General features: G+C 39.4%; 1 protein-coding gene across 5 annotated transcripts; it reads left to right on the top strand.

Annotated features, from left to right (window-relative positions):
- The first annotated feature begins 2430 nt into the window (after window positions 1-2430).
- On the top strand, window positions 2431-26167 carry fkbp15b (FKBP prolyl isomerase family member 15b). 5 transcript variants are annotated; one of them, XM_018669313.2, is made up of 30 exons: window positions 2431-2599; window positions 4729-4832; window positions 4920-4998; window positions 5230-5299; window positions 5387-5461; window positions 9264-9362; window positions 9594-9743; window positions 9850-9918; window positions 11217-11360; window positions 12084-12238; window positions 12334-12382; window positions 12487-12603; window positions 13549-13633; window positions 13765-13865; window positions 13963-14050; window positions 14242-14351; window positions 14441-14539; window positions 14714-14808; window positions 15333-15435; window positions 17378-17410; window positions 18162-18333; window positions 19364-19500; window positions 20568-20723; window positions 20954-21106; window positions 21646-21738; window positions 21888-22001; window positions 23064-23171; window positions 23313-23956; window positions 25272-25380; window positions 25605-26167. In XM_018669313.2, the coding sequence occupies exons 1-30, from the start codon at window positions 2547-2549 to the stop codon at window positions 25683-25685; spliced, it is 3645 nt and encodes a 1214-aa protein (XP_018524829.1). In that variant the 5' UTR covers window positions 2431-2546; the 3' UTR covers window positions 25686-26167. The 5 variants fall into 5 exon arrangements, with proteins under 5 accessions (XP_018524829.1, XP_018524831.1, XP_018524830.1 ...); XM_018669311.2 differs by lacking the exon at window positions 2431-2599 and adding an exon at window positions 3471-3964; XM_018669315.2 differs by lacking the exon at window positions 17378-17410.
- Window positions 26168-26630: the final 463 nt, after the last annotated feature.

Genomic DNA, 26630 nt, shown 5'->3' with positions numbered 1-26630 from the left:
AACCTCATGGGGAAATCTCTGAAGTGACTTAATAACAGTTGCAATGTTTGCATGTAGTAGTTTTCATGCAGTAGACGACAAGGCTGCAGCCAATTGTCACCTGAAATCTGTCAGTCTGCACTTTGATATGATGTAGGATGGATACCATATCTTCTGAACTCAAACTGCAGGAGCATCAGTCAAAAAACGAACCCAAAACCATATGTGAAAATCATTTTATGTCAAATACATACATGTACTCCTTTAGTTGGCAAACCCTTTTATCCAAAGCAACATACAAGTGAGGCAACTTGAGGTTCAGTATCTTTTCCAAAGACACTTCACTTCACAGGAGCCAGGAATCAAACTGCCATCCCTGTGTACAGTGGACAACATACTCTACCACCTTAACCACAGCCACCCTGTTGCTGCACTGCTCACAAGCATTTACAACAAGAAACAGTTGTCATAAGCGTACCTTTCCATGAAGTGATTACTATTACCAACTTAAGTATAAAACTGCACTGCCTGATGTTGTCACAGGGACCAAACACATATCCAGGTGCTCAGATTTTCCTCTGAGCTTGGTACTAAAAAGAGTTCACAGCTGAGTGTCAAAATATCATCTGAGAGGGAAGGTTTTGGAGCTAGAAAAGAGGGTTTATCCACTTGGCACTATACATTGCTTATCCAACCATCCATCATCTATATCGCTTATCCATTAAGGGTCGCGGGGGGGGCTGGAGCCTATCGCAGCTGACGCTGGGCGAGAGGTGGGATACACCCTGCAGAGATTGCCAGTCCATCACAGGGCCAACATACTGTATATAGACAAACAACCAACAGCCAATTTACAGTCACCAATTAACCTGCATGTGTTTGGACTGTGGGAGGAAGCTGGAGTGCTTGGAGAGAACCCACACACGCACAGAGAGAACATGGAAACTCCACACAGAAAAGCCTCAGGCGAACTGGGGCTTGAACCCAGACTTTCTGTGAGGTGGCAGTGCTAACCACTGCACCACTGTGCTGTATCTCTGCTACATTTCATCCATGTAACTATTGTTGAGGTATTTTAGTCTGGACCAAAATGGTGGACTAAATGACAGACCTACAGTGCCAAGCAGTTAACATGATTAAAAACTGAACATGTAAACTATGAAGCGTTATTTGTGCTGATAATTGTACAGAATAACAACTGCTAACAAATTAACAAACATACAGTGAAGACGTAGGACAGTCAAAGACCAACAGCTGTAATGATGCTGAATGTGCTGCATGCAAACAGATTCTCAGAGCCAAGGATGAGAAAATATTGAAATAAAATAGATGATGGCTTTTTGCCCAGAACCAGCCTGAGAGTGGCCCATATAAGTGAAGGCCTGAAAAGGCAGGATGGCACACATCATATTAGACCGTATTAGATCTATGTGTTGTCCATGATCTACATAATGTTATGACAGATCAAAATGCTATTTGGAGTTCAGCCAACTAATGTAGCTCTTTTAATAAACTTGGCAAAGACAGAGGACATGAGCCTTAGACTGAATTATCATTGACTGCAGGACATGTGGCTGTGTTTATGTGAATGTAATGAGATCTATTTTTACTATGATGAGAGGAAAATAGCAGGTTGGTGGGAGCACATAAACTGATTTGGTTCCCTTTCTCATACAAATGCTTAAATGTGTCTATTTGATGATCTGATTGACCATTATGATGGATAGCACTGACAATAATGTGAACCAGGGAATTTAATCAGACTGGAATTAAGGTTGAGACAAATCTGTCTCACCCTCCAAAATATTTTACACTGAGAATCTTTAATAACTTCTTTATATAACCAGGAACTTTCTGTTCTGTTATTTCTTTCTCCTCTTTCTCTTATACACACCACAAGAAACATAAAACCTTAAACAAGTTGACATAAAACAAGACAAGAGTGCATGTGACATATTCAGCATTATGATATAACAGTATGTACAAATTACAATAGCAAAAAGATTAAGAGTAAATAAAAATCGAATAAGTAAAAAGAAATTAAAAACAGAGAAACAAGGTCAATATAACTAAAACATGAGAATTTTTTTACACTGACAGGACAAAATGAAAAGACATGTCATGAATCCATGAGGATGTTTTATAGAGAATTTAGCTCTGAGAAGAATTTAGATTTTAGTTTTAATAGTTTTTTGTTCATGCTGCTCATTATCAATTCCAGTTTAAGAAACTCTCTCCTCCTTCCCTTAAACCCTTCTGTAGGGTCAAAGGTCAGGGTTAGCTGAAGGGCAGCTTCTCCTGACAGTCAGAGTGCATACTTGCAGCACTTTTCAATTTATCATCATGGCCTTGTGCTGCCTTCTCCCTCAGGGTCTGAATTAAAATATCCAGTAGTGGTCTTTGGCGCCCTCTCGTGGTAGCTATTATTAAATTCGGGTCAGGTGGAAAGTCAGCTGATCCTTCCATAAACAGGAAGGGGAAGTCACAGTTCAACAAACTAGTCATGTAAAAATAGCTAACTCATTTATACTCTTGTGTTTTTAAAGAGGAAAAGGCTTCAAAGTCAAATGATGTTCGGCGGAGACGATGAAGACGCAGATTTCTTGTCTCCATCAGGAGGGTTCGTTTGTTTTTGTTCACTAATTCTCTTTGCCTGTGAGCTAACTACCATTTAGCTAGGGCTAGCTGTGTTCGTGTATGGACCAAATTTCATTTAAATTCTGGCTAATTGTTGCCAGATTGGTGGTGGGTGGGTAATACGTTTTAGAAGATTACTCAAAACCTCAAAAATTAAATATGTCCTCTTCAGTTCACATTTCTCATCATGAGGCTCCTATTTGGAGCTTAAATTGTGGTTAAATAATTTTGTTGTGTCTGTAATGTAACCAAGGAAAGTAGTCCAGAAAGATGAGGCTTTATATGGACCAAGTCCTCTCAGACCCCCAGTGTCCTGTCAGATAGAAAGCGGAACTTTCCAGGAAAACTGGAAGAGTTGACTAACTCCGTGTTAATACTAGGAGTATGACATAAAGGTTAGCGGCTACTAAGTGTTTTGGTCTTACGGAGAATGTAACCGACCTTTAACAAGCTAAAAGCAGCTGGTTGATGGAGCTTCTATCAGATACAGTTCCACTGACACCATGTCGCCTGTATCTCTGCTCTGGTCCCACTGCTGGTCTGATGAGTTATCACATGATTTCATGTGTCCACCGACTCTGTTGTCTGCAGAGTAGTTTCACGAATCACGTTCATATTTCAGCCATTTAGCCAACTGCTTTATGTAGGAGAATAAAGAATAAAGAATAAAAAAAATCCTATAGGTTAAAATAATGCACGTTTTTCCATGTGAAGTTTATGTATTTTTATTTTTATGTGCATTTTGTTATGGAAAGCCACTTAAAATGGAGGTTGTCTTGATGTTGACAAACAAATTATATGTTGCAGAAATCCAAACTGTGACCTTTTGTTCTCATGTGTTATTAATATACCATGCCTCTCAGTTATGCAGCATTCAGTTACAGCTTTACCACATTCTCAGACTGACAGCAGAGTTGTGCTTTCTGGCACTGCATGGCCATTGTGTGATAGCAGCACAGTGTGAATGAGCTGGAGGACTGAGCAGCCAGTGTAGGGCCTGGGCTGGAGGGAGGAGTGTTCTGGCAGCTAATTCCTCTCACATGCTGCTTGTTAGAGGGGTAAGGTGAAGGCTTCTCCCACAGCCCAAGTTGGAGCTCCTCAGCTCGTCAGTTTCCTCTGCTGTGCTGTTGAATCTACCACAATGGTGTGGCTGCACCAGGTGTCGAGAGTTCAGGGGTGGCCCGTGACAGAAGCGTTGGGACGTATGCTAGAAGGATTTTGACTCGCACATGCAAACAGATAACTCCCCCTCATCCCAGTTCCTTACTGTCGGAGATGAGGGCCTCAAGGCTTTCAACATGTCCTTTCTGGGAGATACCAATGAATACCAGTGGAAGGAGTTCCAGGGGTCAGTATGAGGCAGCTGCACAGTTTTCCAAGGCTTGTCTTGTTTTGGAACCACAGAATCGTGTAAGAAATGTTGGTCTAGCCTTGCATGTCTGATTCCAATTGTTGAAAGAGAAGAGATTGTCACCTGTAAGATTCAGGTAGTGGTTGTGATAATGTTACAACATGTAATGGTCTAGTTGTTTGAGCACAGCAATTGTTGTTTATTAATCAATCATCAGAAACTGAGTTGCCAATAATTTGAGATTTGATTGAATGTTGAAGTTTTTCCAAGCAAAAATGCCAACACGTTCACTTGTTATTCAATTCTGTCTTTTTAAATCAGTGTAGATGACATAAATAATGAATATGAAAGTTCATTCTTGTCCTTTTAATCAATGATTTGACCAAAAAAAAAAAAAAACCCAAACAAAACAACAACACTTTTTAAGGAGTTTTTCAGTGAATAAAGCCACTTCATGTTCAGGCAGAATGCACATGAAGTGGCTTTATGCGTTGCTGAAGTGTGGCAGGCAGCTATAGTAACTGCTCAAATCCCCCAAAAGAAGATGGCTAATCAGTCCTGTGTCAGAGGACATATCTAATATCAAAACCTCAAAAATTAAATATGTCCTCTTCTTCAGTTCACATTTCTCATCACGAGGCCAGGATATTTTTACTCTATGAATGTAACCATGCAGTGGAACAAACTCCAGCTGGTCATACATTATCATAAATTTCATGGCAAACATAATCATATCTACATGATCTTTACATCTGTTTCAGGGCCAAGTTGGCCTCCCTGTTTGGACTAGACCAGGAAGCCAGCCAGGGGAACGAGTCATTTCAGTACACAGCACCAAAACAGCCCAGAAAGAGCTCCAATCCAGGTAAGGCCATCACAACAGAGACAAAAGTGAGATAAGATTTTGCTATGTTGTGGATGGTAACTGAAGATGTCTATTGTCTGTTCACAGCACCAGCCAGCCAGAAACTAGCTCCACCACCTGGAGCTCCAGCGGTGTTATTTGCCACAGCAGTTCAAGCCTTCAGATAGTGAGGACCCTGTTTTAATATATTAAAAACTTTTTAATACTTACTGATTTTTTTCAGCCTTTTTTCCTCCTACATTTTCTAAATGTAAAAAAACTGGGCTGCAAGTATTCGCTCCTTATTAAGAAACTTTCACTACAAAGCTCAAAAACATGATAGAAATCAAGTCACCATCCACAAAATCATCTTATGGTCAAATCAAGTGATTTTTTCTGCCATTTTTGTCTTACACAGTATTAATGGACAGTATATGAAGCAGGGAAAGCTGGGAGCAGCTGCACTGGGCAACCATACAACAAAAGAGGTTGGAGCTTTGTTAGCTGGTCACTTGTTTGAGATTACTGGTTTGACTTTTGATTTTTATGAATAATGCACTTCTTCTCCTCTGTAGTACAAGCTGCTTCTGTACTTGAGCCAACAGAAACAAGTGACTGCTGCCAAGATTCATATGGGCTTTGTTTTTACGGTGAGTAGAGATATATGGGATGTTGAATACATCTGGACAAAGAGATAATCTGATGCATCAAGGGAATATTATGCTTCACTGGTGGTCTTGCATATGGTTGGGAAGTGTAACAATGTCTGGAAATACATTTGTAGGTCTGATAATGCTTCCCAACTGAGGAAAGGCCAAAGCTTGAGTGATGCTACATATCTGATGGCTCCATTGCATTACACTCTACACCTTCATACATAGTATACACGTCATTATATTGTTGAGGTTGCATCAGTCTACGGAGTCTTGAGTGTGTCACAGACATATTTATTATTTAATTCCTATCATTTAATATGATAATTAATTTAAAAGCTATTTTAAATGGATTCAAATTTAATACTAGAACAAGAGCTCTGATGGCTGCCAGAGCTTCTGGCCAGTCAGAGCGCCTGGTTCCGTGGTGAGTGCTAGACTTCAAATTTAAGGTAGCACACATCTATGAATTGAAATGATATCATCATCAAAATTAAAAGCAAGAGAGTAATGAGTTCTGAGATGGAATGTTATAGGCAGACAGATAAATAAATAGAAAAATAAAGAGTAAAATTTAAAACAAACTTTGTGCAGTTATTTTTACATTAAATTATTCATTCATTATTTAAAGACAGAATGAGAAAAGTCATAGATTTTTGAATAAAAATAGATAATTGTCAAAGCTCCATATTTTGATTACATAATGATAACTCTTACAATGAAATCTGTCTATCTATAGAACTGGGCAAACTCCATCCACTTTTTTTTGCTTAGCATCAATGCTGAACATAATGCTAAGGGAATATCAAACATCATAAACCTTAGAGATAGAAAAAAAGGGATGGATGATGCATTATGTACGAAAGATCTTATAAAAGACATATACATTAGTGATAGACCGATATGGTTTTTTCAGGGCTGATACCGATACCGATTATTAGTAGTGAAGGAGGCCGATAACTGATATTTGGAGCCGATATTCATTTGCAGTAAAAGTGAAAATATTGGCGTCAAAATTTTGATTAATACAAACTCCAACACTTTGTTTAAATGCCTTTAAGCATATGTTGATTAAGCAGCTTTTCAAATTTGCAACATGTTAAAGGTTTTTTAATCTTAGACAATAGACATCTTTGTTTTAAAATTCTAACAAAAAATGCAGGGAGCTCCTAGGCTCAGCAGCATGTCTTATAAAATGAAGACTTAAACAAATAAATAGCTAAAGTTTTCTACAGTAAATAAAGTTTTCCAAAATTTCAATATAACTGAAATGTTATTTTATCTTTCACTTATCTTTGTTTTAAGTTCAAACAAAAACAAAAAGTGCAAGGAGCTCCCAGGGTCAGCAGCATCTATTATAAAGTTAACTGAAATTTTAACTGAATAAATAAATAGCTTCCTGAATTTTTATAAAGTCAATAAAACAAAGTTAAATAAAATTTGCACAGAAATGTGAGTCTCAAATCAATTAGTAGTCCCAACTGAGTAGCACCAGATTGTGGTGCAAAAAGCAGAGTTGTTCAGTGTGTGTGAGCACTGTGCATGCACAGCTTTCACTGCTGAGTTGTTACCCGTGGCTCTGTGTGTAACAATCAGATGGTGCTGTGGGTGGGACAATGCTGGAGCGTAGTGACTGCAGACAGAGAGGTGCAGCTGCATCAGAGCCAAAATAACCCAGTTTTAAATTGATCTCTTATCGGCCGTTGGATTAAAAAAAATGGCCGATGCCAATATGCATCAAAATGCCGAATATCAGCGATTATCAGCCAGGCCGATTATTGGTCTATCCCTAATATACATACATGTCTACAGCATCTCTCAATTATAATTGTGCACAAGCAGTACCACTTGTGTATGTATTACAAAGAAATGTAAAGAGCCCTTCAGTGCAATGTGTCCCTCCTTCTTTTGATTCGGTCCTGTAGTACGCATGTTCTTGCTGAGAAAAGATGTTACAGTAGAGCAGCTTATATCAAGCAAGTCCAAGGTTTTTTCTTTAGGTTCTGGCCTTAAAAAAAAAAAAGAGTAGATCTTTGTAAATATTTTGCTGTAGTCTCTTTGGCCAGAGAATGCATTCAGAACATATTCAGACTCCTTCACTTTTTTCAGATCTTGTTATCTTGCAGCCCTGTGCAGAGAATATTGTAATTCATTTTGTGAAAACTTTGTAAATGTACTGTACATAACCAGGACATAACATAACTCACTACATAACCCCAAAAATTTAAATTACAAGTGAACCATTTGGAATTACCTGCATTTGTATGTGAATCTGTCCTGTAATGTGGTCAGATCTAAGTTACAAGTATGAATAAACACAGTCTATTTTTACAAAAAACACACAAACCATTGTGTTGTTCTCATCCATTTGAAACACATCATTCAAGCATTTACAGTGTGGAATGGAAAAAGTGTGTGAACTCTGCAGCTAATTACATCAACAAAAACTGATCAGAGTCAGGAGTTGGCAAACCTGAAGTCCAGTCTATGATACGAGATCATAGGATTGGGTTAGTGCTACTTTGAATTATTAAAAAAAAACACTCAAACATTTTGAGTTTGCTGTTTACAAGAAGCATCATGCCTTGCAAAAATGAAGACCCAAGAATTGTTGAATTGCACAGAACATTGTGTCCATGACACAACACCATGGAGGAAGTAGCTCTAACAACAACAAAAAAACTGCCCAAAGTTTTCTGAAGAGCACTTCCACAGCACTACTGAGAGAATCTTTAGTGGACTGATGAAAGTAATGTTGAGTTGTGTGTGAGGAATACACAGTGGTGTTGGACGTGCACTGCATACTGTCACAAATACATCTTTCCACCAGTGAAGTGCAGTGAAGTGTAGTGGAGGGAGCATCATGATTTCAGAATTTCCTGAAATTGTTCTGTAAATATTGGTTAAGTCTGATCCACAGATATCAAAGGTCACTTATTTTATGCAAGGTTTTCTCACTTTTTTTGCTCTGTAAATATTTAATAATTGTATTTATTAAAAACATAAAAGATTATATTGTTTTCTGCAATTAGTTTAAACACATTGTTTGTCCATACCTTTGACTTGAATGAAAATCAGATCATGTTTTATGACCAATTCATGCAGACAACCAGGTCATTCCAAAGGGTTCACAAGCTTTTTTTTTGTCACTATAAATGTAAGTTTCAACTGTCAGTATACACAAGAGGGATCTACGAGAATCAGTTGTGTTCAGTCGTTCAGTCTATGAAGTCCTCTGTCTTGCCTATGTAATATTCTCTTTTGTATATATAAAAAAAAGCCTGTATATTGTAAAGGGGGAGCACAGTCAGTCCCCCATAACCCAGTGATGGATGGATGGATGGATGTGTATGTATGTATTGTAAAGATAAAGAACAAATATCCTCTTCCCAAACATCTTCATCATAAACATTGTGAAGTTTTTCTTCCCATTGCTTCAAGTCTCAATTTTATTTCACTTCCAGCTCTGCAAGATGTTATCACAATATGAAATAAAACCTTAATTGAATGTAAAAAATGTTTGGCCAAATTTCCAAATTTTTGGGAATATGTAAATTGATTAGTTAAACATTTACAAAGCCTGGGTCACACAATAGACTCAATATCAGTCTGTATTAAACACAACATGAACAATATATCAAAAGTCATGACACCACAGATTCCCCCTGGAGAGTATAACTTAGAGCAAGTTGCTGCATTGACTAGTAGATTACTGGTAAAAAATGATTCATTGTGAACTCAGGTGTTCCCTGTCTTGCCATTACTGTGTAGCTGACCACATGTTTTGTCTCTCCTGCAGGTACAACCAAACAATTACTGCACTTTTTATGATGACCAGAGGCAGAACTGGTCCCTGATGTTTGAATCAGAGAAAGCCTTGTCAGACTTCTGTAAAGAGGTGAGTGACACAAGAGGAAACCTCCAACCAAGACTGTGATTATTGTTTGACCAACGGAGTGAGTAACTAAGCAAACAGGCTGTTTGTGTTGATAGCGCAAGGTCCACAACTATCAGGATTGATCTTCAAAACCTCTCATCAGTCTGACCTACATTGGATTTGAGGTCTCACCAAATACAGTGAGTTATGTTGCTTATCAGATGGTAACTTATTTCATTTGATGTGCATCAGATATGTCTGGCAAAAGTGAATAGCGCCGCCTCCTTAGATGCTGTGGTGATTCAGGACTTGAGTCTCGGGGAGGGCCAAGAGGTGGAGAACGGAGACTCTCTGGAGGTGGTGTACACAGGCTGGCTCCTGCAGAACCACACCATAGGCCAGGTCACACACTTCACCATTATTTCATCAATGTAATAACTTTGTCTCCAGTTTCTGTGAATTTTCTTGATGTGGCGCACAATAAATTGAATTTCAAATATTATTTCAGATGTTTGACTCCAACCAGAACAAAGACAAGTTACTACGGCTGAAAATTGGAGCTGGAAAAGTGATCAAAGTGAGTCTAAACATGCATGTGCAGTGAGTAATGCAGCTTGAGTTCAGTCCCTACAAAAACACGTTTTTAAATAAACAATATAACTTTTTAAATATACTTGTTGACTAATATTTTCTTCTGCTACTTTTCCTTACTATACTTGATTTTGTCTGTTGGCATCTTTTTATGTAACGGTACCCTGTTTTTATACTTGGATTAATACATTTTAGGGACAATGCATGATGTTTGTATATCAAAATATTTTCAATTAATAAATGAATAAATAACTAAAATGATTAAAAAACAAACAAACAACAACAAAAAACTACCATCAAAATGTTCATTGATCCTCATCAAAACATGATCTCTCAAGTGGTGCACATGTTTCATTAGGACTGAGTGATGCTGACATCAAACATTGCAATATTTCTAAATACTGTATTGATAATATCAAGACTATTATGATGCTGTATTCAGAGGACAAGCAAGAGCAATCTGAGAAATCATTCATAATGTTAATATGAGGATTGGTAATCTCGCTAAACAACAAGCTGTCCAGATACTGTGTAAGATAACTTCAGTTCAGACTAACACATCATTTAAAAACATTCTAGCTACAGTAGATAGAATAGAATATAATGACATCCTGAGTCCCACACTATACTCTGATGTTAGGATATTAACCATACATTGATCTATCATTCTGCCCTTGTATCACAAGGTGAGATTAGTGGTCTGTCTTAACTCAGGTTTTTCTGTATCACCATGGTAACCTGTGCTGCAGTTTTAGTCATGTGTTTATGGTATACATATATATAATATACATTTTTATTTTTTTTTTAAAGTAGAAGAATTGAAAAGAACAAAAAATATGAAAATAATCTTTTTTTTTTTTTCATCACTTCAGTGCTCAATTTTTGCCTCAGTATCCTCAGTTAATTTTATGAAGCAGAGCTCCCATTTGAAAGTGGATTAGTTCTTCTGGACTTTAACTTATACTGAAGTCATGACAGTCTGGCTTGCACAGAAGCAAACTGTGTGGCTTGTTTAAATGAGTAAGTTGAAAAAAAGAGTAAAAATGGCACTTAATTAAATATTTCATTTTATTCCATTACTGTCACCATTGGCCACATTTATATTTACTTTCCTAATGCATCTCTAGCCTATTCACTTCTCAAGATAATTAATAACAGGGTAACACTGGTTAACTAAGTTAACTAAGCTGCCCTCAAATAACCATAAACTGTGACTGAATCATGTTAATCATCATCATGTTATTGTCTCATAATCCCTCTGCCTGTCCTTCTCTGTGTAAGCAGGGCTGGGAGGAGGGGATGATAGGGATGAAGAAAGCAGGCCGCCGCCTCGTCATCATCCCACCCAACCTAGCTTATGGATCCAAGGGAGTCCCCAACTGTGTCCCAGCTAACAGCACTCTTATTTTTGAAGCAGAACTTCGGCGGGTAACATCCACTGAACAGTTTTTATCTTCCCTCCATCATCTGCTCTTGTAGTGTACCTTGTCTGACATACACTGCATTTAGAAAGTAGAAGTTGTTTAGAACGTGTTCAGACCCCTTCATTTTTTTCCACATTATGTTGCAGTCTTATGTTAAAATCATTTAAATAATTTTTCCCCTCATCAATCTACATTGAGTACCCCATAATGTTAAAACCAGGATTTTAGAAATTAGTAATTTTTGCAGGCTTATCAAGAAGGAAAATAATACTACAAATATCACATTAACATAAGTATTCAGACCCTTTACTCAGCACTTTGTTGAAGTGTCTCTGTCAGCAGTTACATCCCTGATTCTTCTTCTGAATTAGGGATTTTCTGCCATTCTTCTCTGCAGATCCTCTCTACCTCCGTCAGGTTGGATGGGGACCACCTTTTTAAATAAATTACCCCAAAACTCTAAACTTCTGTTTTTGCTTTGTCATTCTGGGGTTTTGAATGAGAGAAAAAAATAATTTCAGTGATTTTAGCGTTAGGTCTCAACATAATAAAATGTGTAAAAAGTCTGAGTCAGGGTCTGAAGACTTTCTGAATGCACTATACCTGATCATTCTAAAGTCACGTGAATACCTAATTATGCTGCAACATTTTACACAGCCTCTTAAGTACTTTCTTGTAATGGTGATGAGATGTGCATTGAAACTTACTGTGCTTCCTTTGCGCTTAGGTGAAGTTTTCCAAGGACAGTGGCTCTGATCGGGCCAGTGCCAGCTCCAGAGACTCTGCTGCTCCCTCCCCTGCTCCCTCCCCGGGCCCCATTGTGGAGAATCTGACCCATGAGCCAGCAGTACAGACGGCTGTCCCAGGTTCAGGCAGACCAGGGTAAGATTTAAGACTCAGGAAATGGCTAACAGTATTATCCTTTATCAATCTATTGTTCTGTAACTGGATTTGTCTCTGACCTATCCTTTTTCCAGGGAGCCGCCACTTCGTGCAAAGTCAAACTCTCTCAGTGAACAGCTAGCAGTAATCACCCTCTCTGTTTTTTCCTCTTAATCAAGCATTTTCTTGATAATTGTATTCAGTTATTTTTCAGCTGTGTTGTTTATTATTTTCTTTTCAAACTTCAGAATCCAGATGTCACTAAAGCCAAGCTGATCTCTCGCATGGCAAAGATGGGCCAGCCCATGTTGCCTTTTCTAGCAGGAGTGGCCAGCCAGCCTGAATCCAGTGACTCTGAGCTTGAGGTGGGAAACTTGTGAAAGAGGTTTTCTATCTGTAGATGTTAAAAGAAAAGGCTGTAAATATTCTGTGTTTTTCTTATTGTCATTAAATCCTGTGAGATGTTGTTATCGTTACCATGTAGAAGTTCTAACTTTAAATGTCTGATACTTTCAGCACAGCCATTAAGCACTAATAGAACTTTTTCTCAGCAGACATTTTGACTTTCAATTGTAGAAATTGTAGAAAAAACACAGTGAACCCAGCATTTACAATACCAGGACCCTGAAACTGAAGCTGTTCTGTTCTGCTTCATTCAGTGTATTACTTTAGAGTTATTTTCTTTTCTTACCATGACATGTCAAAATGTATTTTGTGAAAAAGTATGTTTAGTAGAGCAAGATACAACTTTTCTGCCATTTTTAGAACTTTTTTATTTCCTTAATTTTTGCTGACAGCAGTATCCAAAAATTGAAGTATGTGCTTTAGCATGTGCAGAAATTTGGTATCCTCTTCTGACAGGTTTTACATGTCAAAGTCAGTTTACAAATTGTAGGGAAAACAGTTGTATTATGTCTTCTGTGGAGGAGCTTTGTCAAGTCTAAGAAAATTGGTTGGGTGACCTTGCAAAGCAATCTATACTTGGATTTGAAAATTAGGAGGCTTGCGTGCCAAACTAGGCATTTTGAGTTTGAAAGATGTGGTCACGTATGAAACAGGGAGAGTCCAAAGAAAGACTTTTTTTAAAAATTACATTATGTGAAGTGTAGGATCTAGTGCCTTTGAAGCTTCACTGTTACTAAAGTGGCTGAAAGTCAGAATATCTTGGCCTCTTTCGTGAGGATATGTCAACCTCTGAGGCACTGATTTTTGACCAAATCACCCAACTTGCAAAGACGATATAAAAGTGCTGCAGTGCTGCCACATCTGGAGTCATCACTGAGCTTCTGGCACTATGTGTTAATCTCCAGGACACCGCTGGTAGCAGAGTGAAGGATCGGCCTATAGCTTCATCTCCAGTGCAGATCACCACTGCTACTCCAGCTTCAGCACACGGTCAGCTTCTTCTGCCTCTTCATATCTGCATTCTAACTGCAGCTCAGGATTACAAAGGACACCAATTTCTTACTCACCAGTTTCTTTGGGAAAATTCCTTAAAATGAATCTGTTAAATTCTCTTCCTGCAGTACATCTCCATCCTCACAGTGCTCCACCTTCTACCTTACTTCCTGTTATGACCACTACTACTGCACAGCCTGGGCTGCCAGGCAGCAGCCATGCCTTTCAGGTGAGATTTCACTAAATTTTTTTACCAATGTATCATCAGCAAGTACATAATACAAGAAAAACAAATGCTAATATCAGTGCATTATGTTGTTATATAGCCTTACTCCTACACACAGACCTCTCTGGCTCCTTCTCAGCTGCAGCCTGTTGGCCAGGTCTACCCTGCGCAAACTGTCCCATACATGGGTAAGAGCATCCACTTCAGTTGACTTGTCACTTGACACTTCTGTGACATTTCTTGATGCAGGTCTGCAGAGACAGCAGCCCCAGCAGTTAATAATATTACACAGCTACAAGAGAGTTTTGTGTTTGATATAAGTGGTATAAATATTGCAACACAAACCCTGTTATAATGATTATTGTGGTGTTTTCTCCAGGCTCCAGTGATGTGACTTCATTCTTGATGACTGAGGCACGACAACACAATACAGAAATACGGTTAGCTGTTGGGAAAGTAGCCGATAAAGTGGATCAGCTGGCTTCAAAGGTATAAGTTGAATTAACAAGACTATGTTCATTAAGTTCCTTTAACAGAAAGGACATACTCGTGGTTCTCATCTGATTTAACTTTAACAGGTAGATGACCTTCAAAGGCAGGGAAGCCTTTCCATGGGTGTGTCTAGTATGTCGATGGAAACCTCCATGATCATGCACAACATCCAAAGAATCATGCAGGTACACCTGAGTGGCACTGTGTCTTGTGTATTTGGAGGCTCTCTTACCCATGTTGTTTCCTCAGCTCTTTTTATAACACAAATGTTGATGGTCTTACTGCATCTTTTGGTGTACTGGGATACTGTCGTAAGGAATCAAACAGTGTTCTGAAAACTCCTATTTTTTTTTTTTTAGGAAAATGAATGTTTAAAGAAGGAAGTCTTTGAGAAAAGTTCTCGCATTGAGGAACAAAACCGTAAGATTGGGGAGCTCATCAACCAGAACCAGAGGTGAGTCAAAAAATAGTCACAATAATGGCCGACAGAAGACCATAGCATCTTCGTCGTCACTCGGAAAAGAAATTGAAAAGAAATACTGTTATTATTTTGTTTTGTTTAAAATGGTTAAGGATAAAAGGCTCAAATTCCAAAATGACTTATTTTATCTGTGAGATGTGTTTTTCTTTCAAACAGGCATTTTTCTATTGAAAAATCTTTTGTAGTCCTATCCTGCTGCAGGGTGAAGCTGAAGTTAATGGATTAAGAACAATGTACACATATTTGTGTACTTTATGTACCTAAAATGTTTTGTATGGGTCATTATCTGATCTTACACATTACTATTTAAAAAATGATGGCTGAGTGGTCGGCAGGATTTCATTTATTAATATCTCCTGCACAGATTCATACAGTTATTTGATCATAACACTGACAACAGACCAAACTGACTCTTATAGCTTGAGGAAGTATGAGGAACGTTTTCAGTCTAAATGTGTTGAAGGTGGATGTAATGTGGTAGTGCTGTGGTTGTCCAGGTACATGGAGCAAAGTAACCTGCTGCTGGAGCAGAGGAATGACTCCCTTAAATCATCCAGTGAACAGAACCAGGCCAGACTGCTACAGGCTGAGCAGGACAAGGTGAGTGTTTGGCTTTAGTGCTGAAAGCTAATAATTAAGATTGTTGACTGTGTGTTCACAGTTTAACAAGCCTGATGTTATTCTCATGCAATGCTGGCAGACGACACTGTTTGTCAGAGGTTAGCAGTTTTAATGGACCTGAATGATCACATATACCAGGGTACTGTGAATATACCTTCAGACTGTAGAAGTGGTTTTCACATATCATGGGAGAATATGCATGTCACAACTGTCATCCAGTATTTAAGTAGAGCCAAACTGATATATTGATGGGACCAGGATTAAAGGCCAGTTGCAGTTTAGAACAAAGATTTCCATATTAACATATATGTCAGATGACAAGTGGCAAAAGAAGTTTAAGGTAGTTTAGAGTTTGCTTAGTTTGTCCACCAGTGGAGCACTGACATGTTTATCTTACAGCTGTAAAATTATCTAAAGCTTTAAGTTTTTAGTGGTGACATGCAGTGTCTGTCTGCAAGCACTGACAAAGAACACAATACAAAACATATACAGTGACACACACACTCACTGTACACTTTATCAGGGACACCCTACTAATACTGAGCAGGGCCTCCCTTTATTCTTAAAAACAGCCTCAGTTCTTCATGGCATGGATTCCACCAGATGTTGGACACTTTCTTTTGAGATTCTGCTCCATGTCAACATGATTGCATCACATTACACTCAGATTATTTCTGCAGATTTGTCAGCTGCACATCCATGCTGCCAGTCTCCTGTTCTACCACATCCCAAAGGTGGAGACTGGAGAGGTCACTGAAGTTCACTGAACTCACTGTCATGTTCATGAAAGCAGTTTGAGATGACTTTTGTGACAGGGAGCATTATCCTGCTGGAAGTAGCCATTAGAAGATGGTGAACTGCGGCCATAAAGGGATGAACATGGTCAGCAACAATACTCAGATAGGCTGTGACATTCAAACCAGGACCCAAAGGACCCAAAGTGATTCAAGAAAACATTCCACATATCATTACACCACCACCGGCAGCCAGAACTGTAAACACAAGGCAGGTTGGTTCCATGGATCCATGCTGCTGCCTCAGCAGAAATCCAGATCCATCAGACCAGGCTATGTTTTTCCAGTCTCCCAGCCTGTGTCCACTGCAGCCTCAGGTTTCTGTTCCTGGCTGACTGGAGCAGAACCTGAACCAGAGTGGCCATTCTCCTCTGGCCTCTCTCATCAACAAGGTGTCCCCAACCACAGAACTGCTGCTATTTTTTTTATTTATTTACCATTTTGTACCGGGAGCAGGTGCTGGCTGGAGGCTGCACCATGACCCACCTTGAACAGCCCCCAGACCTCCAGACCATCAGGATGAATGCAAATATCGTTAGTTCATTGGCTTTCATCCTTGCCCCCCTGGGACCTTTGTCCCTCTGCCTGGAATCTTTGAAGGCTGACTGGGCCAATGTGTACTAATCCAAACAGAGGGCTTGATGGGTAGAGGTTAGAGATGAAGGGAAGAAAGCAAGAGAGAAAGCAAAGAGTGAGCAAACAGAGTGAAAGGAATAAAAAAGGCCCCTCAGAATAAAACAGTATGTATTTTATATGCCTCCATCACAAGTTTTAAACTTCTCTTTCACATTTTGTTCCATCCTGGTGAAAACAGCAGGATTAATCTTCAGTTTTACTGATTATGATTTAATGAAATAAACTGGAGAGTTCTTTTATTGATTTAAAAAAAAAACAAATTAGCTGTAAATTTGAATTAGTAAGTAAAGAGCACCCCCAAGCAAACATACTGTAATACATTTTATATTTACCACTACCAGTGGAGGTTGGTAGGTATTTTCTTAAGGATTCTCTGTCTATTTTCGGTCACATACCCGATGCTACATGCTACACTCTTGCTTCTGGCTTGGTAACTTGTACTGCTGTGCTTCTTTGAGGAAAATCTAGCATTTACTGCTCTCTCTTCTCAGCATGCACTGCCTCAGGACCTGGGCTCTGGCCAGGTGAGCCCATTTTCTCTGTGTACTCCTACCAGGCTGGGGTCAAAAAGTATCTGCAAAATGAGAAATAGTGTAAGCACTCAAAACGTTCATTTTCAAATCAGGAAGCTCACTGAGGCACGATCTATTTTTAAGCAAGCAAATCAAATGGAGCTGCTCTGTAAGTTTGATGCAGAATTTGTCACTGAAAGTAAAGAAGTTTAAAGTCAGGAGGAAAGATCTGTCTGTTTAGATGGAGGACAACATAAGTCTGTTACACAATAAACACCAGCCTCATCAAACAATTCACAGGACACTTCGTGTGAATGCCAGTAAGTTTAGAGAATCTCTGCAAATGATCTCAAATTCACTTTGGATGCATGTGTGGGACTAAATAACTGATCTCATGATCTGGTTTGTCCTAATTACTGCCCACTTCCAAACATGGCACACACAAAACGGCAAAGAATCACGTGGAACTACTTTTTGACCCAGATCTAATTGCTGTCACTGGAATAATCCTTTTTTATATCACACTTGGTTGACATTTTAACTAACTTTTCCTCTTATTTTTCATATCTGGTTCCTTTTCATCACTCATCACTCTCTGTTTTATTTCCACAGGGTCATGCTCCTCACACCATTAGCATGAGTAGTCAGTCATCCTGGCTGTCACTGTTTTGATTCTCTGTCTGTTTGTGTCCTGGGCTTTAATTTAGACAGCCACTGGTATCTCCTCCTCTCACTCTCCCTGCTGTCCTCCTATGTCTATCAGGTTCGTCTGACGGAGGACTTGGCTTCGTCTGCGGCCCGACTGTCTCAGCTGCAGTTAGAAGCCTCAGCTCACCAGCAGAAGACTGTGGAGCTGCAGAGTAAACTGAACTCAGTGCTGCAGGACAGTGAGAACCACTGCCAATCCATTGCTGCCCTGGAGACACAGGTGGAAGGTTTGTGTTGATGTAGTTTTAATCGATTTAGAAAATTGCAAAATTTTATTGATCATAAAATTGAAAGTTTCAAAGCATATTTTGTCACTTGTTTCCAGTAATTTGTGTCTGTCTTTACTTAAACTGTTTCAGAGAGGTGTTCAACTTGCCATTTTGCAGGCTTTAGATTGTGCCGCAATCTAATATTATGTGTACTCTCCGTGATAAATGGGGTGCACAAAGTATTTGAAACATCTCTCAGTAAAGTGTAATACAAACAGCAGCTCAAATTACAACCATAAAGTTGTATTTACACCTTTCTAAAAAGGCTTCAGTAAACAAACTAACATACTAAACTGGTAACAGGAGTGTATATGGGCACACTCATTTTTTTAATTTTCAACCAACTGATAAATAACTGAAAATGTAAATCTTTAAAAACGGGTCTCCGTAGTTTCATTTTTAACAGCTGGTCACTTTAATTTTTAGCAAAGGTTACTTAAACAGGAGGAAATGCATTTTGGTGTTCTATTGAGTATTGTATTTCCAGCAGCAGGTGTGTGTTCATGGCAATGAAGGAACATGTCCCCTTCAATTTTGGTTAATGTCATCCTCAACAAAGGTTGACCATCAAAACTATAATTATCACTCATACAACATTTTTCTGTTGGTGCCTCTAATGAAGGAAGTCATTTGAATCTGAAAATGAATTCAGGTATGTGGTTCACCTTTAAATTTCTTTTTTCATTATCTAAATACCACATGAATATGTTGTGTGAATAACCCTGCATTTTAACATGCTTAAGAACATATTGATTTCGTAGAAACTCCAGATAAACTTGGAAAAACTGAAAAATCCTTATTTGTGTAAAATCATCAACAGTGATGTCAAGGTAACTCCATGTACAAAGAACAGGACCTTGGAGCATAAAATGTAAAAGAACTGCTGAAAATAAAGGTTGTGACATGCAAGTGGACTCAGGTCGTTTTAGCCCAACATCAAAGGAATAATAAAGAAACACTGGTCTAACAAAGCAGTTATGTGTTTCAGAGCTAAAGGAGACAGCAGAGAGGGCACAAGCCCAGTATCGCTCAGAGAAGCAAAGACGCAAAGAGATGGAGCTGAGAGTCAACAACATGGAGGAGGAACTGCAGGACCTGAAGACTGATAAAGAAGGCTTAGAACGAGTAAGTAAACCTCATGTTTTTGTTCCTCTGACAGTGAAATGGGACAGAATTTGTTCTCTGCTAAGAGTATGTCCTACATATCACAGCACACAGAAGTCACCATGGAAACAAGGATAATATAATTGCTTTATAATTGCTTCAAGTATTCAGACCCTTTCACTTTTTGCACTTTATTGTGTTGTAGATTTAATTGTAAATTAAATGCAATTTTTGCCCATCAGTCTATAATAAATAACCCATATTGTCAATTTTTTAAAATACATTTTTGCTAATTTATAAAATAATCAGAAACTGATATCTCCTGTTTAAAAAAGCATTCAGACCATTTGCTGTGGCACTCTAGAACTTGACTGGAATTCACCATTGGCAAATTGTATAAGTATTTGGACATAAGGCACTCACTTATGTGTCAGCACGACAATGATCCCACAGTTCACACTGAATGTCAGTTTAAATTATGCCAAATACAAGGACCTCCTCCTAAAATTATGGTTAGGCTTAGATCACAGCAACCATTTCTAAAGCTATGAGTGTTCATAAACAGTGGCCTCAATAATTGTGCAATGGAAGAAGTTTAGAATCTTTGGCCATCCAGCCAACATGAGTAGCAGGGCGAGAAGGGCCTCGGTGCCTCCTCAGTGCAGTCAGTGTCCAGGTCCTGATGGTTTCCCAGCCGAATATTTACAAAATTCTCTTTGCTACAAGCGAGACTGCCCTTGATTTGGCCCAGCGCCAGACCTAAACCCCACAGACCATAGAGGGCCCAAAGATGGCAGTTCACAGATGCTTTCCATCCAATCTGACAGAGCTTGAGAAAATCTGTTAAGAAGAATGGGATAAACTTCCCAAATCCTGGTTTGTGAAGCATTTAAAGACCTCTCCAAGAAGACTCAAAGCTATAACTGCTGCCACAGAGGCTTCTACAAAGCACTGAATTAAGGGTCTGGATACTTGATAAATGAAAGATATCAGTTTTTGATTTTTCATAAATTTGCAAAAAATTCTAAAAACATTCAAAATATTTGTCTTGCAAATTCAGACAAACAGTTAGTTCCCTTTCCTTTAAGATGCTTTTGGAAAGGAAGAAGAAGTGGCAGGCAGAGCGCCAGCATTGGGACGAGGAGGTGGAAGAACTCCGCAAGAGTAGCCATCAAGAGCTGGACAACCTCAGAGCTCAACTTCACAAAGCCCGGACCAGTACTGATAGTGCTGCATCTGAACAGGTTGCATCCAATGAAAGGGCTGTTCAGTCAAGAATATACTGCAGGAACATGAATGATAATAATAGTATGAAAGTTTAATAACTTGCAATTAGTCCTCTCTGAACCTCCTTAAATATCCTCTGGATCAGTTAATAAAATATGTTTTATTGAAGTGTTCATCTCAATTGGCTACAGTGTTAACCTTGCATTACCTAAGACCACTAATGACATGCACCTTGTATGTGTTGCAGTTGTCTCAGCTGCAGGCAGAGCTTGCGGAGGGCTGGAAGGGGAAGTGTGAACAGATGTTGGCCTCTGCTAAAGAGCAACACAGGAGAGAGCTGGCTGAACTAACAGAGCAGAGAGATGCTCTGGAGGACAAGCTGAAGCAGCTACAGGAAAAAGTAGACAAGCTAGTCACGATAAAACACAAACACACACACAAGGCCATGCAATTTAATCTGAGAGTTTGTCTCATTGGTGATTGACTTGAATAGGAACTCCAATTTGACACATTTCTGTCACTGTAATAACATAATTCTGATGAAATCATCAGGGTTTCATAATGGGAAGAACTTGGCCCATATAAGGGACTAGAAGTCGTCATGTCTTGGCATTCACTGCATTGATTTTGGTCCTTCTTTTTTAACTCTGTCTCTTGTGAGTCCAACAACCTTATGAAGTTGGAGTGCTCAATTTAATAATAATGTATTTTTTTAAAAGCAAGAATAGCTTTACTTTAATCTTTTAATGTTGGAGGAGGTCATATGTCATAACACAGAGCAGGCAGTGCAATATGCCATCAGTGTTTTATGTTTATTACATAAGCTTAAATGAATATAGTTTATACATTTTTTTGGTCAAAGTTGGTTATATAGTGTGATGGAAGTGTGAATATATGATGTGTGAATGCCTTATTTTTTGCCTCTCTCACTTTCAACAGTTGATGGTTCTGAAGCAGTCAAGAGATTCAGAGGAGCAGAGTTTGCTACAGCACCACGGTCAGACAGAAGAGCTGCAGGCTCTTCAGGAAAAAGTAAGATTGATGACTAGTCATCAGACAGCCTATGGCTTCAATTAGATTAAATGATCACTATTACAGCAACTTTTTAAGATATCACATTCGTTTCATATGAAACACTCCCTCCATACACACATTCACACACACTACTACTTCTCTTTAAGTACACAACCCTGGAGCAGCAAGGAGCAGCTGTAAGGGAGAAGCTTGAAAGAAGAGTGGCTGAACTGGAGAAGAAACTAACAGAGCAGAGGAGTTCAGGAGACACTGCAGCAGAGGTGAGGAGTCATACTTGAACACACACAGACACTAACACACAAATGAGACAAGGAAATAATGTGCAGCCCTATTATCCCCTCTAGTTTTCCATCATTCATATCAAAACTATAACTTTGTCACTGTCAAGTCAAAGAAGGAACATAGAGGGCTTCTTTTTGTGGAACATTGCTCAGATTAGTCAGCACACTGGTCAGTGGTATTTTTGTGGCCACCTGATAGAGTTTAGGAAAAACATGGCCAGTCACATTAGCATTTCCACTGCCTATCACGACACACTGACTGGGAATCCTGTGGATAGTTTCTGTCAGAGGAAATCTATTGTTATGTGGGACACAGAGTGTCAAAACATAAACACAGCAGCTCAAATATACTTCCAGAAGCAGATGTTTGTGTCTTCCATGTGTAATACTGCATCAGTTTGTCTGCTATACAATGAGCCATAAACATTTGCTGTTAAATACCACCTTAGTGCTATAGACTGAACTTATATAGCTGCTGACAATCTGGTAAAGAAATAGTTAATACTTAAATATCCTCATGTTGCAAACGTAAACATCTTGATGATCTTGATCTTGGTAAGATCCACACATAAATTTGGATTTTTAAATCACAGTCCTTTGTTTTTGGAAGTACCATTATAAAATGGCAACTACAACACTTAGTAACTCTGTTGCGTAAATTGCTATATAAATAAAATGATTATGATATGATTTTTTATAGATGCTGCTGTACTGATATGTTGATATACACTAAATCACTAGATTTCAGTAGACTGCAGTGAAATTGTGTGCCCAGCTAGAAGTAGGACACAATGTAGGACACAAGTATGTTTGTTATTCAAACATTTCAACAATAAATCACAGATATTTTTCAGTTATTATATTATCATTATGAATTGATTTCTGTTTTTTTTATTATTCATGTTATTACATGACAGATGCTGCCTATTATAGCCCACAAATGAAATTTGATTGCTAATTTATGTAGAAGTTAAAGATCAATGCATGCATGTCTCATTATTTCTGAGCAATGAAAGTGAGGCCGGCTGTGTGTACCTGCAGGTGAAGCGTGTGATGAACGGAGTGTTTCATTCTTTGCGAGGGGAGTTTGACCTCAGTGAATTGTACACTGGCCAGGCTGTGCTGGGGGTGATAGTCACTACTATTAAGGTAAGATAAGAGCTTTATACACAGAAATTCCTAACCAGCCATTATGTGGCATTGGCTGATATTCGATTTTGCACCACAAAACAGCAGTACCAAGCATGTTTTGGTGAGTTATTCAATCATATGTATATTTCTTTTCCCAAGAATGTAACTCTGCAGCTGCTCAGTGGCACAGACAGATCTCCCTCCCTTTCTAAGAAGAAAGAGGAAGCAGAGGAGCAGGAAGAAAAAGAGAGTGATGATGTGAAACAAAGAGAGGAGAGACCTCATCAGAATGTACAGGTGAATGGAGAGAGACAAGTCCAAGAGGAAGAAAAGGAGGAGGAAGAACCTGTGGCTGAACTGGATTCTCACCAAGTCAGTGAGGCCCAGATAAATCAGGAAGTATCAGTGGAGAATGAGACTGAGACAGTAACTGAGTTAAAGACACAAAGCCAAGCAGAGTTATCTCAGGCCACTCATCACCATCCAGTTTTATCCACTGAGCAGGAACCACATGGGACAGCAGCAGCAGAATCTGAGGTACAGCAGGAGCCTGGAGAGCACTCTGTTCCCAAAAACCCTACAGATCCAGATGATGGACCTGATGAGAGTTCACCACCTGAGGATGAACAGGAAACAGTGTTAGAAAGAAATGCTGCCATGAGCAGTGAAGTGGGTGGGGAGAGCTTGGACAAGGGAGACCATGTAGGAGAAATGAATGCTGCTTCTCAGAAAGCTTTTGGACCCCCAGCCAACCCACCTCCGCCCCCGACTGCACTTCAGAACAGCCCAGGAGAGGGCACACAGTGAGTCATGGCTTGAATGATATAGAATAGAATAGAATAGAATAGGCTTTATTGTCACTGTACAGTTAAGTACAGTGAAATTGTGGGTGCTCCACAAAGACAGACAGTGCACTATAGAAGAAATTAAATACAATAAGAAATACAAATATACACAAATAATACAAGTGATACAAAAATACAAGAATTACAAAAATTTACACTAATGTTTACTTTTAAATCAAATTTACATACACGCAACAGCACACGATAGTGCAAGAGAGTCTAGGACACTTTAGGGTGCAAGGTGGATGGATGGTGGATGGCTCTGTGTGTGCATGTGTGTGTGTGTGAGGTGTGGTGTTGGTGGGGTGAGGGGAGCGGGTGGGGGGTGGTCAGTGTTTGTTTATGGTCCGAATGGCCCAGGGGAAGAAGCTGTTGGTGAGTCTGGTTGTGTGAGACTTGATTGACCTGAAGCACTGTCCAGAGGGCAGCAGGTCAAACAGGTGGTGGGCGGGGTCTGAGGGCTCTCCTGTGATGGCCCTGGTTTTCCTGAGGCAGCAGGATCTGGATATGTCATCCAGGGAGGGCAGGGAGCAGCCAATGATTTTTTGGGCGGTGTTGATGACCCTCTGCACAGCCTTCCTGTCCTCAGCTGTGGAGCCTGTGTACCACACACCCAGGCAGTATGTCAGTACACTCTCCACAGAGGGGTGATAGAAGGCCAGCAGCAGCTTCTTGTCCAGATTGTTTTTCCTGAGCACGCGCAGGAAGTGCAGCCGCTGCTGAGCCTTCTTCACTAGGGCCTTGGTGTTGTGAGTCCAGGAGAGATCGGCTGAGATGTTGGTACCCAGGAACCTGAAGGTGGTGACAGATTCCATACATTCTCCATTAATGAGGAGGGGGGTGTGGTCTTGTCCGTGCTTCCTGAAGTCCATAATGAGTTCATAATCCATAATCCACAGTCCATAGTCCATAATATAACAGATTATCCTTGGCAAACCCTGGTGGCTGTCAGCAAAGTCTGATAAATATTTGATCTGAACAAGGTCTGCCCTCCAGGACTTGGACTTGGTCACACAGTCAGATGCAGTCTTGAAGGACAATATAACTTCAGTTTCATCAACTAGATTTAATTTAACTTGACCACAGTTCTAACATATGTGTGCCCCCCATCTCTACTAATGTACACATGTATTCCTGCAAACTGTCTGTGTGTCTGAACTGTTGTTTCTTGCTTGCTTCATCCCCCTTTCCCTTTCCTCTTTCTTTACTGTGTGCTCATCCCCACCTACCCCACAACCTCTTTTTCTGCTCTCTTTTTCTGCTATTCTCTCAGTCTGACTGGGGGAATTGGTGAGGAAAATGGAAAGGAGCCATTTTTCCAGATCACAACTCCTGTGAAACCCCCCGCAGCCCCCAGTGAGGAGGAGGAGGAGGATGAGATGGTGAGGATGGATCTGTAGAGTTCAGTCAAAGCTCTCAGATTTGATTCATCAACTGGCTCATCTCTCAACCCAGCTCTCTGCTTGTATTTTGTCTCAATGTTAAGTCAGTCACTGATGTTTTAGTGTCACATTAAAAGATTCAGTTCTATTCTGTATTAACTAAATCCATCAAAACAGCGTTGTTGGTCAGCATTCATGTTTTCATCTCTCTCTTTTGTGTCCAGAGCTTGAAGGGGCGTCCACCACCTGCCCCTCTGTTTGGTGATGATGATGATGATGAGGATGATCTGGATTGGCTAAACTGATATGGGACCAGAATAATAAAATGGGTCTGCGTCTTCATTTACAACTCTAAAAATAGGCACGAGATGCTTTACCTGCTCTTTCTGCCTGGTGGAGCAGCAAGGATGACAAGAAGCCTCTGCTGACAGAGGACAGAGCAGCCTGGCTCTGAGTTGTTTTGCTGCCACAGCATCCTGAAGAACAAAGCTACAATCTGAGGCTCTGATTCTGCTTGAAATTACAAGCTTGTAATTGACAGACAGATTAAAACAAGTACTTCATTCATTATATGATATCTGTTGGTGATGCAATTTAATACCAGAGTTTTACATGGCACTGTAGCAGATTAGTTTGTTGAATCAGCAGTAATCCTGTTATCAGTGGTTTCAAACTGTACCATGGTTTTTAATTATTAGCTTGCTGCTCTAAGAATAGAACTTTTTCACAATTTTGCTAACCTGAAATTCATTCCAGAAAATAAATCACATGGAACATGTGACCTTTATTTCTTCCTTTGACATTTATTGTGTGTGTCAAATTATCTTTCATCAAGGTTAGCACTAAGTCTCAGATATTTTTTGAAATAAATAATCTTGGTGCTTGTGCATAACATTACCCATAAATACTATATACTGAATTTGGTGTAAGTATTCGTTAGTTAATTGTTAATTAGACAGTTTAGAAAACATAAAGTACATTTTTTATGTTTGAGGTGTTGCTGAAGACCAGCAGGGGGCACTATTAATGACCTTATTAAAGTTACACTGTTGCTAAGCAATAGTGGCACCAACCAGATCAGATTACACAAAGCTGACAACCTATAGACAACACAGGAAGTGAATGTGCAGCTGTCCTTGTGAATGCGGCTGTGTTCATCATTGACTTGACTGAATAATGTTTTTTGCAACCACAGTCCATTTTTGTACTATAAGATACTTCCTACCTGACAGAGTCACATGTTGTATGAC

Source organism: Lates calcarifer, linkage group LG13 (assembly GCF_001640805.2).
Source record: "Lates calcarifer isolate ASB-BC8 linkage group LG13, TLL_Latcal_v3, whole genome shotgun sequence".
Taxonomy (NCBI): domain Eukaryota; kingdom Metazoa; phylum Chordata; class Actinopteri; family Centropomidae; genus Lates; species Lates calcarifer.
The sequence above is the reverse complement of the archived record's forward strand: the minus strand, read 5'-3'. Positions and strand labels throughout refer to the sequence as shown.

Bases quoted from the DNA above. Each gene is read 5' to 3' on its own strand.
- fkbp15b (XM_018669311.2), top strand. From the start codon at position 3,846: ATGCAAACAGATAACTCCCCCTCATCCCAGTTCCTTACTGTCGGAGAT. The intron at 5,300-5,386 runs GTTGGAGCTTTG...TCTCCTCTGTAG, and splicing joins GCAACCATACAACAAAAGAG to TACAAGCTGCTTCTGTACTT. The intron at 25,381-25,604 runs GTGAGGATGGAT...TTTTGTGTCCAG, and splicing joins AGGAGGAGGAGGATGAGATG to AGCTTGAAGGGGCGTCCACC.